Source organism: Pseudophryne corroboree, chromosome 1 (genome assembly GCF_028390025.1).
Source record: "Pseudophryne corroboree isolate aPseCor3 chromosome 1, aPseCor3.hap2, whole genome shotgun sequence".
In the NCBI taxonomy this organism is placed as follows: Eukaryota; Metazoa; Chordata; class Amphibia; order Anura; family Myobatrachidae; genus Pseudophryne; species Pseudophryne corroboree.
In genome coordinates this window covers 467,783,454-467,803,883 of record NC_086444.1, presented here as the reverse complement: position 1 = coordinate 467,803,883, position 20,430 = coordinate 467,783,454, and the positions used below count along the sequence as shown (strand labels likewise).

The 20,430-nt window shown below is 40.1% G+C and overlaps 1 protein-coding gene across 1 annotated transcript in view; it reads right to left on the bottom strand.

Moving 5' to 3' along the window:
- Nucleotides 1-17,153, bottom strand: part of CNTNAP4 (contactin associated protein family member 4) — a 438,669-nt gene extending 421,516 nt beyond the window's left edge. Inside the window, exon 1 of the mRNA XM_063913709.1 lies at nucleotides 16,662-17,153. Coding sequence (XP_063769779.1) covers nucleotides 16,662-16,740 — 79 coding nt within the window. The 5' untranslated portion in view covers nucleotides 16,741-17,153. The remainder of the gene's footprint in view (nucleotides 1-16,661) is intronic.
- Between the last annotated feature and the right edge of the window lie 3,277 nt (nucleotides 17,154-20,430).

The following is a 20,430-nucleotide window of genomic DNA, read 5'->3' as shown; positions in this document are numbered from 1 at the left end:
CTGCCAGAAACAACAAAGGCTGCAGGAGAGTGCCCTGGATAGTTGTTCCAGGAGAGAAGGCGCGCGTGTGAATCATTCAGTCAGCAGCGCCTGTGGGCGCTAAACACACTGTGTAAGTCTCTGCCTTTTTACAGTGGCCATAGTACTGCTGCGCTGCATGTCCGGCACACACACACACCCTGAGCATAGTGAAATCCAGCTTACATGCATTATCTCTCTGCGTTTACCTGGCTGTATGTTATCAAAGGTGGGTATAATTGTTCATTATTCTGGGTCACATTTGTAACTACTCTGTTATTTGTGGGATAAATGGCAGTGTCATTGCTATGCCTGTACCTTTCCTAACATGACTCTCACGTTGTATACCCAAAATGGGCAATCTAGACCAAATTGAGCCACAATTGCCACATGGATGATATCTGTGCTGCATTGTTGTGAGCAGTATATAGTAGGACAGTGCAGCATTTTGGTGACCAGCAGTATACATATAGTAGAGTACAGTAGGCCATTGCTGTATCTTGCAGCTCCATGTCAGACTCAGTTCTTGGATCCTGATCAGTGCTCAATATCTGCTGCATTGTTGTGACCAGTATATAGTAGTACAGTGCAGCATTGTGGTGACCACCAGTATATAGTAGTATAGTACAGTAGACCATTGCTGTATCTTGCAGCTCTGAGTCACTTCTAGTATCCTGATCAGTGCTTAATATCTGTGCTCAGTGTCAGTACTGCATTGTGGTGACCAGTATACTACAGTACAATAGTCCAGTGCTGTTCTCGCTGCTCAGTGTCAGTTCTCCGTAGTATCATCAGTGATCAGTATAATCAGTTCTCAGTATAATCAGTGCACTGTTAGACGTGTGCCCGTTTTCCGCCATTAGTGCAGTGGGATTTAGACAATTGATGAAGTTATTGTGTCCCCGGTACAAAATCCCATCTAGATTCCACTTCACTAGGCAGGCGATAGCAAGATTTGAATTAATATCAGTGATTTATAATTATTAATTACAGTGATCTTGCCAAATAATTCCAGTGATTTTGTCATTTTCTTCCAGTGATTTGGACCAATAATACCATTGATTAGAACGAATAATTCCAGTGATTTTGTCATTTTCTTCCAGTGATTTGGACCAATAATACCATTGATTAGAACGAATAATTCCAGTGATTTTGGCATTTTCTTCCAGTGATTTCGACCAATAATACCATTGATTAGAATGACTAATTCCTGTGATATTGAGGTGTTTGTGTCGCTTAGCTTAGCCATCCAGCGACCACAGTGCACATCTTTTTCTCTTTTCTTTGCATCATGTGCTGTTTGGGGCCAATTTTTTTAAGTGCCATCCTGTCTGACACTGCAGTGCCACTCCTAGATGGGCCAGTTGTTTGTGCCGCCCACTTGGGTCGCTTAGCTTAGTCATCCAGCGGCCTCGGTGCAAATTTTAAGACTAAAAATAATATTGTGAGGTGTGAGGTGTTCAGAATAGACTGGAAATTAGTGGAAATTGTGGTTATTGAGGTTAATAATACTATAGGATCAAAATTACCCCCAAATTCTATGATTTAAGCTGTTTTTGAGGGGTTTTTGAAAAAAAACAAAAAACACCCGAATCCAACAAAAAATTTTCAGGGAGGTTTTGCCAAAATGCGTCTGAATCCAATACACGGCCGCGGAGCCAAATCCAAAGCCAAAACACAAAACCCGAAAAATTTCCGGTGCACATCTCTAAAATCCCATCTAATATTCGACTCTTTCAAGTCGAATTTAGATGGGACCCAGAGGAGGAGAGGGGGGGGGGGGGGGGGCGAGCCATGGGGGGACAGCCGGTGGCAGCGAGAGGAGATCAGCGCTATGGAGTAGCACTGCAGCAGGATGTCATTCACCCGCCCAACCTCACGGCAGCCTCCACCCGGCTCCAGCAGTGTGTTGGAGCCGGGTGGAAGCTGCCGTGAGGTCGGGTGGGTGAGTGATATCCAGCTGCAGCGCTACAGTAGCACTGATCTCCCTTTATGCCCGGCGGCTGTCCCCCCATCTCACTGCGGCTCTCCCCCCCCCCCCTCACCTCCTCTGGGTCCATCTCATTCCAACATAATTTTGATGTCGAATGCCTAGAATTGTCGAAAAGCTTTGAATAGGTCGAATCAGGATTTGACCTTAAAAAGTCGAAAACTGCTGTCTTTTTGACAGATGGCAGTTTTCGACTGCAATTGAATATACCCCTAAGTGGAAATCCAGGAACAGAGCATTTTGTGCCTGATGGAAGGGGTCATGTTGTGGTTATGTCAGAGTACATAATCTAGATATATGCAAATTTCTTATTCCTTCCTTTTTTTTGTTAGACTGACCAATGCAAATTGTGCATGTTAAAATCAGATGATAATTGATTTGGCTGGATAAAAAACTGTATTACACCCCTTTTATACCGAAATCCCGGGCCCAGAGTGTACAGTCACTCTCCTTTTACTAAACCCTGTATATAAGTATTGTTCAGCCTGAGTACAGTGAGAGGAAACATGGCAGCAAGCCTCATGTTAGCATATTTAGAAGTCAACATTGTGCAATTCTCTTCTGGCAGCTAGAGCTGGTTCCTGGCGCTGGGTGACTGATTCTGCTACCTTGTGCTTAGATGTACAAAGTCGAAGAGTCGGCAGTGGAGGGAAGGGGGGGCACCAACATTTATCTTGCCTCTGGGCAACTGGAATGAAGTAACGCCACTGGACACAAGTGTGTGGCACAAACACCTGGCCCATCTAGGAGTGGCACTGCAGTGGCAGACAGGATGGCACTTAAAAAAACTAGGCCCCAAACAGCACATCATGCAAAGAAGAAAAAGAGGTGCAATGAGGTAGATGTATGACTAAGCTAGGTAACACAAGTGTGCGGCACAATCACCTGGCCCATCTAGGAGTGGTGGCACTGCAGTTGCAGACAGGATGGCACTTAAAAAAACTAGGCCCCAAACAGCACATTATGCAAAGAAGACAAATTTGTGCAATGAGGTAGCTGTATGACTAAGTTAAGCGACACAAGTTTGCGGCACAAACAACATGGGACGTCCTGGAATTTGCCCAGATACACTCACAATATTGGTGGCACAGGAGAGCGTACCCTGAAACCACACACACACGCGGCAAAGCCTGTAAAATGTATTTGGATAATAATAACTCTTTTATTTGGAGCTATTATAATAATATGCAGCACAGGTGAGCGTACCCCTACACCACACAGGGCAAACCGTGTAAAAAATATTTGGATAATAATATGTAATGTACTGTATATAAGCCTTTTATTTGGAGTAAATAATATACAGCACAGGACACCACCACTGGATTTATGACAGCACAAGACACCACCACTGGACTGATGCAGCCAAAGACAGCACCACTGAACTGGACTATACGGCAGTACCACTGGACATATACGGCATTATCACTGGACTGGACTTATACGCCAGTACCACTGGAATTATACGGCAGGATCACTGGACTTATACACCAGTATCACTAGAATTATACGGCAGGATCACTGGACTTATACGCCAGTACCACTGGAATTATACGGCAGGATCATTGGAATTATATGGCAGTACCACTGGACTTATACGGCAGTACAGCTGGACATATACAGCAGTATCAATGGACATATACGGCAGTATCACTGGACAAATACGGCAGTAATACTGGACATATACAGCAGCACAGGGGCACCATCACTGGACTGATGCAGGACAACATGGCACCTCTGCAATGGACTGGACTTATACACCAGCACTGGACATATGGCAGCAGAGGACACAACCACTGTGACTGGACTGATGCAGCACAAGACACCACCACTGTGACTGGACTGATGCAGCACAAGACACCACCACTGAACTCATGCAGCACAACAAAGCACCACTGGACTGGACTTATACAGCAGCACTGGACATATGGCAGCAGAGGACACCACCACTGTGACTGGACTGATGCAGTACAAGACACCACCACTGAACTGATGCAGGACACTGAGGATGGAGACACGTCCTCTCTCTACACTCTCCAATGCTAGAGTGAAAATGGCGGTGACGCGCGGCTCCTTACATGGAATCCAGACCCCGCAAGAATCCGACAGCGGGATGATGACATTTTGCCTTATTCTGGTTTTGGGCTCAGGTGGTGAAGTTCGGGCGGGTTCGGTTCTCAGGGAACCAAACTCCCTCATCTCTACTTCTAACATAAAATGACCACCACTTAAGTATCTCTAAATTGTTTGCTTTGTCTGCTTTTGATGACATTATCACTATTCAGACAGATGTTAGGAAGGTTGCAGATCAGGTAAAATGGTAAATGGAAAAGAAACTGTGAATTATTTTCATCTTGAGAGGTGTCATATGTTTCAGTTTGGAGCTGAAATTAGATCTGAGACAAAACAGGCTTATGCTATCCGTTATTTTTAGGTTGCCAGCTGCAGAGCAGCCAACTGTACATATATTATTCTGAAAACAAAAAGGAGAAAATCCTTGATGTGGTGCTTGAGTTTTCAGATTGTATACTTCCTCTTTGCTACAATGTTAGACTGATATAATTTACATAGTTAAAGACAACTTTGAAATAGTATTGTCTATTTTCTGTATTGTTTTTATACAGTTAAATTATAAAATACAGAAGATGGACTGAGGTTCTACAATTTATCACCGTTTTTGAAGTGCTGAATTTTTGGCCATCATTATGTACAAGCCTTTCTATCCAGAATCGTGTATGTTGTAAACTGGGTACTGTACCAGCTAATGGCACAACGTATCTTCCTGTAGAACTGTGAGTCTGACTTAGTGCTAGTAACTGTAACCAGTGGTGCCAAGAGAGGGGGGGAGGGTACAAATTACCCAGGCCCAGGTCTGACAGAGGGGCCCAGTGAGTGCCCCCGGGCCCCCTCCTCCTTACCTGGCAGAAGCAGCTGCAGCTTTTCTTCTCAGCACAGCAGTGTGGCTACCGAGATGCTTAAAATAACTTTTTTCAGTATTTTTATCTAAGGGTGCATGGCCATGCCTCCAGTGATTTGGCCACACCCCCAATATAGTACCTGGGCACAGCCAGGCTCCGAACTGCCCTGCCTGCAACATATAATAGTTACACACTAATTCCTCCTTATATGCCAGGAAACGAAGGGTACGGATTCAACAATTTAAAAAGATGCTGCACTGTGGCCCTACAGTCGTAGGCTCCGATTCCATGGGTGCTCCCGGGCCCGAGCACCCACGGACAATCAGGAGCACCCATGGAACCAGCCGCTGCCCAAGTTACCGCTAGCAGCCGCAGCCCCCGCAGTGGATTCAGACGCGCTGGGGGCTGTGGAAGCGCTTCCGTTCTGTACAGTGCAGTGTAAAAAAAAAATCAAAAATGTCCACCGCCAAGGAGGAGACAGGCGCTAGAGGTCACGTTTGACCTCTAGCACCTGTCTCCCCGGCGGCGGGCATTTTAATGTTTTTTTTTTTATACTACACTATACAGAAGCGCTTCCGCAGCCCACAGTGCGTCTAAATCCACTGCGGGGGTTAGCAGCAGCTACCATCAGTAACAGTGAGTAGTGTCACTCACTGTGTACGACGCTGCCCGCAACCCCCGATGCCCGTAGCAACAGTGGCTCTCTCTCTCTTTTGCCTTTTACTCTCTTCCTCCCTCCCCCACTCCCTCTCCTCTCCCTCTCTCTCCCCCTCTCTCTCCCTCCATCCCTCTCCTTCTCTCCCTCTCTCTCTCCCTCCCTCTCACTGTCTCCCTCTCTCCCTCTGTCTCCCCCACCCTCTCTCTCCACCTCTCCCTCTCTCTCTCTCGATTGCAGCCGTACATGGACTGATCTATACCACCACTCATTATCATTTTATTTTCCCCTGTAAAGATTGTGTAATATTTATTTCTATCCTATATATATATTGACATATTGTGTGTTGTGTAATGGGCATTACGGGGCGATGCATAGTGTGTAATGGGCATTACGATGTGTTGCATAATGTGTAATGGTCATTACGGTGTGTTGCATAATGTGTAATGGGCATTAGTCACTGCCACGGCCACCCGTTCATTCCCACTCTTGCCTAGCACCCACCAACAAAAACATAAATCGGCACCTTTGCCTACAGTAATTCAGCAGCAGTTGTAAAACTGCTAAAATGGCAGATAGCCACAAAGTCCACAGCACATGTGTGCGGGTTTCTACTTTGCGATCGCATCTGTTGTGTGGAGTAACCTCCCTTTTCACCCTGCTGCCACCTACCACTGTATTGTCTGCCAATAAGCTTGTCTCTGTCTTCAGGCAGTCTCATTAAGCCATCAGCACACCGGAACTGGTCTTTCCATGTGGTTTGTCAGACTACCTCTTGATAAATGGGATGAGTTGCATACCACTAAGATCACTAAACTGCAAATACAGTTTCAGACCTTGCATTTTGTTTTATACCTTTTAATGTGAGGTTTTGCCTTTAGTGAATCCATGTTTTACAACCATCAAGAAACTTGTGGTGCATTAAATTTACCCTTTTATGTTTTAAACAATGTAGTTCTTTAGATATATCATAATCTTACTGCGAACATGAGTTTCATTTGTATAAAAAAATAAAAATAAACATTAGATTGAGGTAACATGAATAAAATGGCTGACTTATTATAGATAGGTGGGATATACTGCTCATGTTACATAGAATTTGATGGCAGATAAGTACCACTTGGCCCATCTAGTCTGTCCATGTACACACACACACACACACACACACACACACACACACACACACACACACACTTACACACTAGGGTTCATTTTTCTAAGGAGCCAACTAGCCCAACAATATATTTTTGGACTGTGGGAGGAAACCAGAGTACCCAGAGGAAACCCAGGCAAGCATGGGGAGAATGTACAAAATCCACATCGTTAAAGCCATGGTGTTATTATTTCAAATGTTTTTTTTTTCCTGATTAGGGAAAATCATACAGTATGTGAAGAACATTATGACAGCTTACTTAAAATATGATTTGAATAGGAATAGATTAACACCACTGAGGTAAACTTACTATGGTGGGAGTTTTATTTAAGATGGGATGTTGCCCATAGCAACCAAGCAGATTCTAATTCTCATTTATCTAGCACTTTCTAGAAGATAATATCTGGAATCTGATTTGTTGCTATGAGCGACATCCCACCTTAAATAGAACAGCCATCTTAGTAAATTTACCCTATTGAGCCTCATTTTGAGTAGTGTGCAAGCAGGTGATGCTTAAAAGAGTAAGGGACCTGTGTGCAGTCTCAGACACCTTCTCTCTTATCAATACAATTGTTGAATAGACTCTGGCAATGTGCAGATCTTCTGGAAAATAGTGGCCATGCCAATTCCCCAGTGATTTCTGTAGCACTTCCTCCAGAGAGTTTAATATAATATACGAGTGTATGTTGTGCAGTGTGGGCCTCCATATGCACCGCACACCCTGCACCCCTTATAGTAATAGCTATGTGTACGAGGTCCATTTCTAAAATGTAAAATACACTTTTTGGGTGCATACCATCTGCTGTGTCTTTATACATCTGTAGAGATAGGGGCATTTAAAAGTAAGACAAGTACAGTAGTGGCCTATTTACATACAGCACTGCTGTTCCATTTAGAGATGGAGCATATCTTAAATGGGGCTCTACTGTTTTACAGTTAGTATGAAAAGTATTTAATTAATTAATTCACTCACTCACTCATTCATTGATTACTAAATAAAAAAAAATAATTAAAAAAACAGGTTGATGAATAGCATATTACAGATCAGGGGGATTTGCTCAGCCAGCTTTAAAATACATTTACAAAATAAATGCATAGGAATGCTTTTGGGGCTTATTCTCATTTACTTTTAATCTAACTAAAAGTTAAGAAAAGTTTATTTATGAACTATGACATTAGTAAATGTTTTATGATGAACTATAATGTTTTGGTGCTAATTAAAATAAAAAAAAAATAATAAAAAGAAGTTGACGAGAGCAGGAGAGCAGAGGAAAAAAGATACAGTAGGTATTTGTGTGGCCAGTATTGTATACTGGGAAGCAATATTATCAGTTTAAGCTTTTTTTTCTCTAGCTCACAATAACACCAGGGTGACTAGGAAGAAGTACTGCACTTTTCAGTGCTGGGGTGGTTGGAAGTATAGTATAGTGGCTACCCACTTTTGTTTGAGTCCCTCAATATACCCCATATAGTGTTACTCAAAATTAATTGTGCTAGCTCTGGTGGGCTAGCGCAAGGGTTGCCGTTTACTGCATATGGGTTTCTTTGGATTCCATGTCTGTTACACGGGGACTGTATAGATGTTGCATGTTTGCCACCATGTGATCTATCAATTGTTGTGTTGTGACAGGTTGTAATTAGTATAGCAGGCTACCATTCTTTGTTTGTTTTCTTCTAATTCAAGCAGTCAACACTGAAAACCAAGTGATATGGCTACTGTGATTCTTATAGTATTGTAGACTTAGGGTTGTGCTGGGGAGCTAACCACCTCCCTGCCTGGGGTCGATGCATGTGGCATGAAATCCTATCCTTACTTCTCAGGATGTGTGCAAAATAGTCTTCACCACTTTTCCCTTCCCCTATACTTTAACACAATGCTGATATTTTATGGCAGAGGCAGGATGTCCAGTGAGCATGTTGCTGTGATTAATGGGCATAATGTTTTCCAACAGCTCTTGAGAGACCAAAATTTAGAATGGATAGCACAATGGACGGACCTCTGCACATGACAAATGGATTCTGTAGAGATGGAGTACTTGCTTCTTCTTTGGGGAAGTTGCTCTTATTTATCTAGCCACCACCAGTGAATGATTGATTAGGAAAAGTGCCTGGACTTTTTAGTTTTGGGGAATAGTCGCAGTTTGTAACAGAATCTACCCATTATATTTCTTGGTCCTGTGTTAAAAAAAAAATGGGCACACCTGTGTTCAGACAGGGATTAATACTTTTATTAGGGTACACCCATTTTGCAAATATCTGCATATTCTTAGACATGTCACAATGCATTATTTTAGTGATAATGAAGTACAGCATGGAAAGTTAACTACAAAGATCCTTTATGTTTTTCATTGTTGTTGCCTGATGCCTTTGAAATAGCATTGGGGTTGGAGATAAATTATTTTTGGGGGTCTTCCTGCTAAAAGTCACCATCCCACACACTAATCCTACTGTTAGGGTTACACCTAGGAAATATGCATGATTAAATAGTGGTGATTTTATGCTACAAATCTCGTGTTTTTCCACATCAACATCTGTTAGTTTAAAACATATTGTGGAGGTGCAAACTGTTTGAGACCTCTTTGGCTTAAGGTCTCTTTGACGCCTTTCAGTATTAGAAATCAGTTTTGTAATCAATCAACAAGTGGTGAGATTTTTCAAAGCTTAGAAAGATAATGTGAATAGAGATAAAGTACTAACCAGCTCCTAACTCTCACTTTACAGGCTGTTCAGAATGGCAGTTAGGAGCTGATTGGTTGGTACTTTATCTCTCTCCACATTAACTCTCTTCAAGCTTTGATACATTTCCTCAATAGTGTCAAATTTGCTCCAGAGGAGGCCACATTGTTTGTTTTTCCACATATCAATCATGTAATTAGATATATCTTACTACATTTTTAGACCACAAGCAGATGTGGCTTTTTGAGATTCAACTTTTTAATTTATAGTCATAATATAGGAAAAAAAGAGAGCATTGTGATTTTAAATATGAAAAGATCAGTAATTGTTCATACAGATAAGATAAAGCTAAATATCATAAAAATTGTATAGCACCCATTCAGCAAATCAATAGTAAATACAGTGCATCTGTAAAGTATTCACAGTGCTTCACTTTTTCCACATTTTGTTATGTTACATCCTTATTCCAAACTGGAATAAGTTCATTGTTTCCCTCAAAATTCTACACACAATACCCCATAATGACAATGTGAAAACAGTTTTTTTGAGATTTTTGCAAATTTATTAAAAATAAAAAATTCAGAAATCACTTTGTTGATGCACCTTTGGCAGCAATTACAGACCCAAGTCTTTTTGAATATGATGTCACAAGTTTGGCACACCTATCTTTGGTCAGTTTTGCCCATTCCTCTTTGCAGCACCTCTCAAGCTCCATCAGGTTGGATGGGGAGCATCAGAGCACAGCCATTTTCAGATCTCTCCAGAGATGTTCAATTGGATTCAAGTCTGGGTTCTGGCTGGGCAACTCAAGAACATTCACAGAGTTGTCCTAAAGCCACTCCTTTGATATCTTGATTGTGTGCTTAGGGTCATTGTCCTGCTGAAAGATGAACTGTTGCCCCAGTCTGAGGTCAAGAGCACTCTGGAGCAGGTTTTCATCCAGGATGTCTCTGTACATTGCTGCATTCATCTTTCCCTCTATTCTGACTAGTCTCCCAGTTCCTGCCACTGAAAAACATCAACACAGCATGATGCTGCCACCACCATGCTTCACTATAGGGATGGTATTGGCTTGGTGATGAGCGGTGCCTGGTTTCCTTCAAACATGACACCTGGCATTCATGCCAAATAGTTCAGTCTTTGTCTCATCAGACCAGAGAATTTTGTTTCTCATGGTCTGAGAGTCCTTCAGGTGCATTTTGGCAAACTCCAGGCAGGCTGTCATGTGCTTTTTACTAAGGAGTGGCTTCCATCTGGCCACTCTACCATACAGACCTGATTGGTTGATTTCTGCAGAGATGGTTGTCCTTCTAGAAGGTTCTCCTCTCTCCACAGAGGAATGCTGTAGCTCTAACAGGGTGATCATCAGGTTCTTGGTCACCTCCCTGACTAGTGCACCTCTCTACTGATCACTCAGTTTAGATGGCTGGCCAGTTCTAGGAAGAGTCCTGGTGGTTCCGAACTTCTTCCATTTATGCATAATGGAGGCCAATGTGCTCATTGGGACCTTCCCCAGATTTGTGCCTCGAGACAATCCTTTCTCAGAGGTCTACAGACAATTCCTTTGACTTCATGCTTGGTTTGTGCTCAGACATGCACTGTCAAGTGTGGGACCTTATATAGACAGATGTGTGCCTTTTCAAATCATGTCCAATCAACTGAATTTACCACAGGTGGACTCCAATTAAACTTTAGGAACATCTCAAGGATGACTAGTGGAAACAGGATGAACCTGAACTCAATTTTGAGCTTCAGGGCAAAGGCTATGAATACTTACGTACATGTGATTTCTTAGTTTTTTTTAATTTTAATAGATTTGCACACATTGTGTGTAGAATTTTGACGGGGAAAATTAATATATTTCATTTTGGAATAAGGCTGTAATGTAACAAAATGTGGAAAAAGTGAAGCACTGCGAATACTTTCTGGATGCACTGTACAAGTGTATGTATGTATATATATATATATATATATATATATATATACTCACACATATAGCACACATGTATGTTACATAAACACACTCACATACAGCTGTCATTATGGGGTATTGTGTGTAGAATTTTGAGGGAAAAATGAATTTATTCAATTTTTGAATAAGGCTGTAACATAACAAAATGTGGAAAAAGTGAAGCACTGTGAATACTTTCATGATACACTGTATATAAAAAGTATATCGCACTGTGGACAAAGCTGGAAACATTCAGCAAGTAAATTGAGTGTTTATGTACAGTATGTATTTATTTATTTAACTTTGTAAAAATATAATTTTATTATTTATCATTTTCTAATATATTTTTTTCTTAACTTTCTTGTATAGCATATGTGAAAGACATCCAGGTCTATAGTGAAGCATATACTCACATATTCTACCAATACAAGCAGCTTGATAGAGATGATCTGAGTTTCCTATTTATACCTTAAGACTATTCTTTTTTTGTCCAGACTATAACAATAGTTTCTTGAAAAAAATCAGGGTTTATAAACAAACATTGCATTTAGATAAAAAAAAAAAAATGAACTGAACTACAGTACTTGAACTAATCAGAAATGAACTTTATTTGTGTGGAGCAAGTTATTTATTTACAAATCATTTTACCAGAAAGTAATGCATTGAGACTCACCACTTCTTTTCATGTAAACTTGTAAATAAATTACAGACAATTGGCATTACGCATTGCTGTTACTGTACTAACTTGTTGATATAATTAAATGACAGATGTTTTAAAAGATCTCAAGATTGGGGATAGATTTATATTACTCAAGAAGGGCATTTCCAAAAATGATTAGCTTAACTGGAGTGGGGAAGCAAATTAGATATTGTATTTATTATTATTACCAGTTATTTCTATAGTACACACATATTCCACAGCACTTTACAGAGACTGTCCCAGTGGAACTTACATTCTATATTCCTTACCACATGTACAGACTAACACACTAGGGTTCCTTTTGTTGGGAGCCAGTTAACCTACCAGTATATTTTTGCATTGTGGGAGGAAACAGTAGTACCCGGAGGAAACTCATGCAAGTACAGGGAGAATATACACACTCCACACAGTTAGGTTCATCGTGGAAATTGAACCCAAGACCTCAGTGCTGTGAGGCAGTAATGCTAACCATTACACCTTCCGTACTGCCTGTAATAAATGCTTGAATAGTGGCTATGGTTTACTACAGATTGTGCAGCTACCTGAAAAGTTAATGCATAAGCCTTACTGAGAGGAATCAGATAATAGTGTAATATGGTGCACACACAAAATTTACTGGCAAACAAGAGTTCTAAGAAACAATGAATTATTTTGTTTCATACAGTACATTGACATTATTGATAGACACAAAGTCAATTACAGACGGAGGCTCATCTCAGAAATAGATTTCATTTAAGAAAGAACATAGTCAGCAGTAGAAATGTAATGTTTTGTTTGAAAAGTGCATTGACTTATGTATTTCAAAGTGCTTAATTGACTGACAAATGTTTTTTTTTTCTCTCAAATGAGTGGAGATCGACCTTTATAAGATGAACCCTTTCTACTATGGTAATTGTTACTCTGAAGTCCCTTTAACTGCTTCACGAGTAAGTATGAGTGGGACTTGTCCTTCAGATGTACATTAAAACTGCTAAGGCTGAGCCCCACTTGTGCTATATATTGCAGGAGATCATATAGAGTTGAACTTTACAAAGATGCATATCCATTATTTTTATTTGCTGCTGTCATGAATGGATCACTCATCATATGGGGGCAGCAGTAATGTCATTAAGCTAAACCCCTCACTGGCAACTCAATTGAATGGTGAGCACACCAAAAATGCTACATCTCCTCAATCCTGACACTCACAAATGCAGAGGTACCCTTTCTCGAAAAAGGGGAGTCCATGAGAAGGTATTCACTGGTGATCATGTATGATAGCCCAAAAATGAAATTTACACAGTATAAATCATTAAGATGTCCAGGGTTGTTGAACTCTCTCCCTGTAAGGGTTTCAGTAATCTTAGCTGTGCCCTCTTTCAAACTCTGATGGCCCCTTAGTAAGATTAATTGATTATCTTGCACCAAAGAAATTGCAATTTAGCCATGAAACAGTGGGTAGCTACTATTAATTCATGATTTCCCTCATTCAGGACCCTACACACTCTTGAGTACTCATTATTTGAAGATAAAAGTCACATCTTTCAAACGGTGTGCCCCATTACTAATTATTGCCTGATCACCACACAATAACAGCCTACACTGCAAAAAGTATTGAGAAGTCCACAGAAGGGATCTAAGAGCCAGAACTCCCCCATCCTGGAATGAATAAACACTGGGTTGCCCATATACAGTATGATGTGGTATATTGTTTACTTAGGAGACCACATTATTTATATACAATTTATGCTTTTCCTTCAACAGTGTATACAAATACATTTTCAAGTACAGATTTTATTATGGAAACCTAATGTGTGTAGAGTCCTAACTTTTCAGTTTTGGAAAGGTAGATTAGAAAGAACCACAAAGTATATATTGGTACCACAAAGTATCATTTTAGTATACAGTACTATGCATACAGTATGTTCACACAATCACAATTAGATATTAAACTTTTTTGTCCATTTAGGGTACATTTTCATGAGTAAATATTATCGAACAAATGATCTTTACTTTCATGCCAAAAAATAGGGGCATTTTTCTGTACGCATTGTACAAAAAATGAGTGATATTATTTTTGCAATGTGACCAGTGGAACAAGTGCCAAGCAAGGCAATCACTTATCAAAAAAATCTCAGCAATGAAGGGTTAATGACATCTGTATAAGTGATATAAAAAGATAGTGACAAGTTTAATTACTCTCCAAACAAGATTCTATCATCTTAATCAACCATTTTTACAAGTGTTTACTAACTAGAATGTGTTGTTCTAGAATGCTGTCTTCTGGCACTGGCACTCTTTCATTTGATGTATTCACTAGAGAATGCATTTATAAATTTGAACTATTTCTGTTAAAAACGAATGTGTGACAGACAGATGTAGAACAATAATGCACTCATTTTAAATTTGATTACATAACATTTAAAAATGACCTTGTAAGAGCAAATAAATATTGATACTATTGATACCAATTCTCTATATTGTTATGACTTTACAGTTTTCTTTGAGTTGAGAAAACACTATACTTTATGTCTATTAGTGCTTCGTGACCCAGTTTCCGGCTACCAGACTAGAGCTGATTTACTGACAGAATTACTTTTACACAACCAAAAGACGATACTGCAAACTCGCAGACTATGTAGTTACAGTACTTTTACTTTTGTCTCTTTAATTATAGAATTCTGTTAGTGACTTTATTTAAAACTCTTCTACTGTATATCAATATTCTATATTAAAGTGTTACAAAGAAGAAATAGTGCTATTGAGGAAAACTTTTCCGTCAGACAAAAAACACAATAACTCAGTTGAGAGATACTGTAACTGCAACGTTCAAAGTTTAAAGTGTAAAAAAAATAATCTCACTTCTTGCCCACCCAACACCCACAAAAAATTATATTTAGAATAGTTGTAAAGTTGCAATTATAAAAAGCATACCGGAATTAAACTGAATACTTGAAAACTACAAATATGTAATTAGACAAATACATTGTTCAATGTTGTATATCCGTACATAAATGAACATAGCTATACAATTTTTTTTATAATATTTTAACAAACAGGAAATGGGTATCTAAAATAATTAATACCAACTATGACTCACTCTTTATTTTAAGAATGAGTCATTTTTTCACATTTTGAGAAATTGTTAAATGATTCCAGATACATTATTCATATTTGATGTCATGTATACAGTAACGTACCTTGAACATCATTTTGAATCTGTTATGTGCTTTAGTACTAGGCACTTTGTTGCTTTTTAATATTTTATTCCCTGTGCTGCTGCAATGCTTATGCTTCTTAAATTGTTAGAGTGACCTCTAGTGCTCTTCAGCTATTTTTGTTCTGGATGCATTTTCTTAATGGTTTACAGTATAGTATAATACATGAACTAACACTTATTCCATACCATATCACTTATGAAATCTAACTTTCAAATAGTGGCAACAATGATTAAACAAAATGCTCAGTAGTATTAAAGGGTGATATTACATCCCATTGCATTACACATTAAACTAGATGAACAGAATATCAATTTCACTTTCTCTTACACTCTTGGGTATGAATGAGGAAGGAACAACAGAAATGAAAGGAGTGCCAGTCTCATCTCAAGTCTTATGGTGATACTTTATATATTTGCAAGATGTGACTGTTAAAGATTTGCTTGTCAGCTAATGGAATTTTCACAGCTCTGTTTTAATGCCAGGGTAATGCTGCTCAGACCGAAAAATAAAAAGACATTGCAGACGAGCCATGTAAAAATCATACTCTACTTCCTCCTTACTTTTTGAAAATCCCAAAACTCACAATAACAGCTGCAATTTCCGCTTTGCAAACAATGTTACGACCATAAGTATAACCAGTATTTTATGAAAAAATAAACTACAGTTCATAGCTAACCTGACAGTATTGCAGACATATACACTTATATAAACATTAAAAGCCCACATACAGCCAACAAACATCCCCTCCCCCTCCAAAATAATAATAATAATCAGGATGATATATATAGAAATGCAGATTGAATTTGGTGCAGTAGAAAACAATGTCAAAACAAGTTTATTTTTATTTTTTCATTGCACTGATCTTTTATTTAGTCTTTTAGCATACCATTGCTCAAATACTGTATCGATTTTATGTTTGGTGTGTCAATCTTGTGTCCCTCATCTTTTTTGTGTAAATCAATATTATATGCATCAGCTTTGTGTAAGGACAGGATTTGTTTAGATGCTGCTGTTAGCTGCCAGGCTGCAACTACAGAATGCAATGCTGAGAGCTAAAATACTGCCGGGTGCAGCCAAGTCATCGGGTTTCTCCCAACAAAATAAGAGCTATGAAATGTAATTAGAAAACCACTGCAAAACATGGAGTATGTGTCAAATAGTCTCTGTGATACAGATTGCACATTATTCAGACATTTAGACGAGGCTTCCAAACTTTTATATACTCCACAGTGAGGATCAAGTTGCCTTTGCAGCCTATGCACTGTAATATTTCAAAAGCCTACTGTATGTCAATGTCCTGATTACAGTATGTAACATTAGAGAGGTTCAGCACTTGGACAGTGCCTGTAATATCAGTATGCCAGATACAATGAAAACAAATTAGATGGGAAAGAAATACTTACATTTAGTCCCCGTCACTGTTGTGATCTTGTTATTAAAGTGCATTATCAGGCTGAAGAAGATTGGTGGGACAAAATCCATCCTTGTATCCACAAGAGCACAGAAAAGTACCAGATTCTACCAATGCAGCTGCTCAGCACTTGTGCCTCAGCGCTTGCCCTTTGCTTCTTCCTCTTGTCTGTGATTTCCAGTCGACATACAACTCAGACAATGCTATCTGGATCTTCTTTTCAAAGACACACACTTCTAGAGCTGCTGCTGCTGCTGCTACTAATACCAGCAGTGCAAACAGTTTTATTTCTGTGGCAGCAAAAATCTCTCCAGTTTCACACACACTCACTCAGGGCTAAACTGTCAGAGTGCTCCCCTGATCAGCTTGGTTACTGAAGCTTCACGTTCACAATGTGTCCTGCATACCCCTTGTGGTGACAGGTGGGAAATGTGACTCTGCGATGAAATGCAGACAATAAAAAACGAAGCAGCTTTGCACATGTGCAACGGGACAGTGCCTTCTCTGCAGATGTCTCTTCTGCTCAGCCCCTGATTACCCAGCATTGTGGCACGTGTGCTGGATTGTCTTCTATGTATTGCATGTCCTATTAAAAATGGTCTTTATTATAACAAATCAGATTAAAGCAGCTTGTATTCATTTCTGAGCAGTCATATTAGGTATTATGCAGTTTAAAGATAATTGTGTTCACTTTAGCAGGGATTCTTATATGTTGTAGTAAACATATTTGCATACTGTATATCTGTCTATGTTTTTGCTATATCAGAATGCTTGTTTTATTGGTTACTTTTTGTACTGCACAGCAACACACATATATGTGTGCACTACTAATGTATTTCTGCATAGAGTAGCTCATTCACAACTTTGATACAAATATCCATCTGCCTCACGCTGTAGACTGAAAGTCCATGTAAAGTGAATAAATGAAAAGTCATTTTCAAAATAGTATGAAGTTAAACGTTAACAATTTCCATGTTTTCTTTGTACAGTATAATGGAATAGCATGACAATGAACTCTTTTGTTTTTAGTACAGATGTATAATAATAGTCCCTGTGAAAGGATGTGGAATCAGAACTACAGTAGCAACCTCTGTGGTTTGATATACTGTAGTTCTTGATTAATTGTTACTATATGCATAAAGAATTGCATTCAAGGCAATCTTATCTTTCCTGTACACATGTTGATTCATATTTACAGTAAATAGGTGAGGACATTATAATTGATTCACCTAGAGGAAAAGATCAGACTAGACTTTGAAAAATATTTGCACTTTCAGATTGCCATCTTGTGGCATAAAAGAATAATACGTGCAATTTTTCATGTACAGCATTTCACCTAATATATTTATACATTGTTCATGTTTTGTTTTAATTTATACACTTCACATAATTCAATGCCTGAATGCATCATGATAATCTTTGTCATTATGATTTAAGTTATGTTTATATAATATCTCTTTGATCTATTTTTTATGGTTTTATTTGTGCTTTTTCATGTATTGCCATTTACCAATGCAAAAAAAAAAAAAAAAAAAAACAATCTTACTATAAGTTACATGTTATTAATGATCCATGGTGTTTACATCTTAATGACCACACTATATGTTACATCTTATAATGTATTATTAAATGTGGAATAACATTTTGTTTCTTACAAATAGGAACAGATATGGTTTATTATAGTAAGGCAATGGAATAAATGTGTTTTTAAAATGCTATTATACAGTAAATAGGAAAAAGTTAGAAGAAAATACTGCACAATTTTCTCCAACTTCTGATCTGGGCTTTTAGCCAATTGAGGGTAGTCCTATTTATAGATACACAAAGGTAGCAAGCAACCCAAACCAAGTTATCAGTCCATTACAGGTGCTTGCAATGGGTGGAGGGGCTAATCTAGACTAAATATATATATATATATATATATATATATATATATATATATCTTTGGTGAATAAAGGACTGATGAGTCTGTTCAACTGTCCAACGTTTCGGTGTTGCCACCTTTATCATGTTCTAGATAAAGGTGGCCACTCTGAAATGCTGGACAGTTGAACAGAATCAGTAGTCCTTTATTCACCTGTGCCGCCCTTGATATACTTCTATATATATATACTCACATTGGCAAATGGGCATTGTAGCCCCGAAACTTTGGAGTAATGTTTTGAATACACAGATTTGTACTTTAAGTCTCTGAGTGCCGCTGTCTTTTTTCTTTTGCTGCACTACAAGTTCCAGAGGGGACCGGAGCCAGTGTACCTGGAAAAGGGAGAGCTGATTCGCATATCGTATTGTTTATATATATATATTAGGTGATTCATCCCTCCCTATGGCCACTCTTCACACCGTCTTAAGGGGCTACGCCCCCTTAACCCTTGCACGCCCTTGTGGCATGCAATACTTGGATTATATGGAGTATTACCTCCAATCATAATTGTGTGAGTGGTTAAATATTGCATGGACAAACGGCGTGCAGTGGTTAAGGGGTTGTAGCACCTTGCAATGGTGTCAACAGCGCACTCAGGTCCTGATGAATCACCTAGTAGGTGCTGTGGTTGGGGGAGTGGTGGGTGCGGGGGAGACTAGGATGGGGGAGGGGGTCCAGGGGGGCCATGGGTGGGGGAGGGGAGGTTGCAGGGGTGTTGCAGGTGGGGAAGGGGCTGGTGCGGTGGTGCCACGGGTGGGGGAGGGGTGGGTGCATGAGTGCCATGGGTGGGGTTCCAGAGCCACCACAGGTGCGGAAGTAGCGGTTGTGGAGGTACCTTTGGCAGTGTCTCTCCTGGAGACTAGCACAGCAGCCAAGCAGCCAGTCACTATTGTTAGTGCCAGTGTCCCAACATGCTGCATTACAGGGAAGAAGATGCACTCAATAAACTACAGGTCCCAGCAGGCCTTAGCGCCAGAATGCTTTGGTGCTAAGGCCTGCCGGGAGCAGTAGTTTATTTAGTGCATCTACTTCCCTGTAATGCAGCACGTTGGGACACCGGCGCTAACAATAGTGACTGGCTGGCAGAACTGACTGACTCGCTGAATCAATGCAAAAAGTGAGAGTGCTGTGCAGTGTCAGTGACACTGCATTGCACAGCACTGTCACCTTTTACATTGATTCAGTGTCCAGACATTACCTTCCGCAATATCACCAACTCTATCCATTACATTAGCCATCTCGGGGCTTCCAGGCCGGCAGCCCAGGTGCTGTGTTACGGAGTCAGGGCCTCCGAGGGTCTGGGCGCGGCTGTGGTGGGGAGGCACCTATGCCGGTGGCTGCAGCAGCTTTTGTTCCACCTGCACCGTGGCTAGGGAGTGGGGATTGTTGATGCCGGAGGTGGCAGATGGACTGGCAGCAGGATATAGGATGCTGCAGTAAAAGGATTCCCCCCCCCCCCCCTATCTACAGCACAGAGACTTGTTGCAGATGCAGTGGCATACCCTCCAACTGTACCTTTATGGGAGGTACAGTATTTATTTTTCTGCTGCGGGTTACACTGGGCTCCACAGGGAATGACATTGGGGTGTAGAGTAGGATCTTGATCCAAGGCACTAACATGCTCAAAGCTTTGACTGTTCCCAGAATGCCTAGCACCACCTCCTCTATAGCCCCACATCCATGCACAGTAGCTCAGTTTTGTAGTTGGTGCCTTGCAGTAAGCAGGCACTTAACAGGGGGGCTGCTCCAGCAGCCCGAAAAGAAGCTTTTAAGAAAATGTGAAGACTGCAAGGGTTGCAGCAAAGACACTGACAGTGTTAGATGTCAGTGAGACATC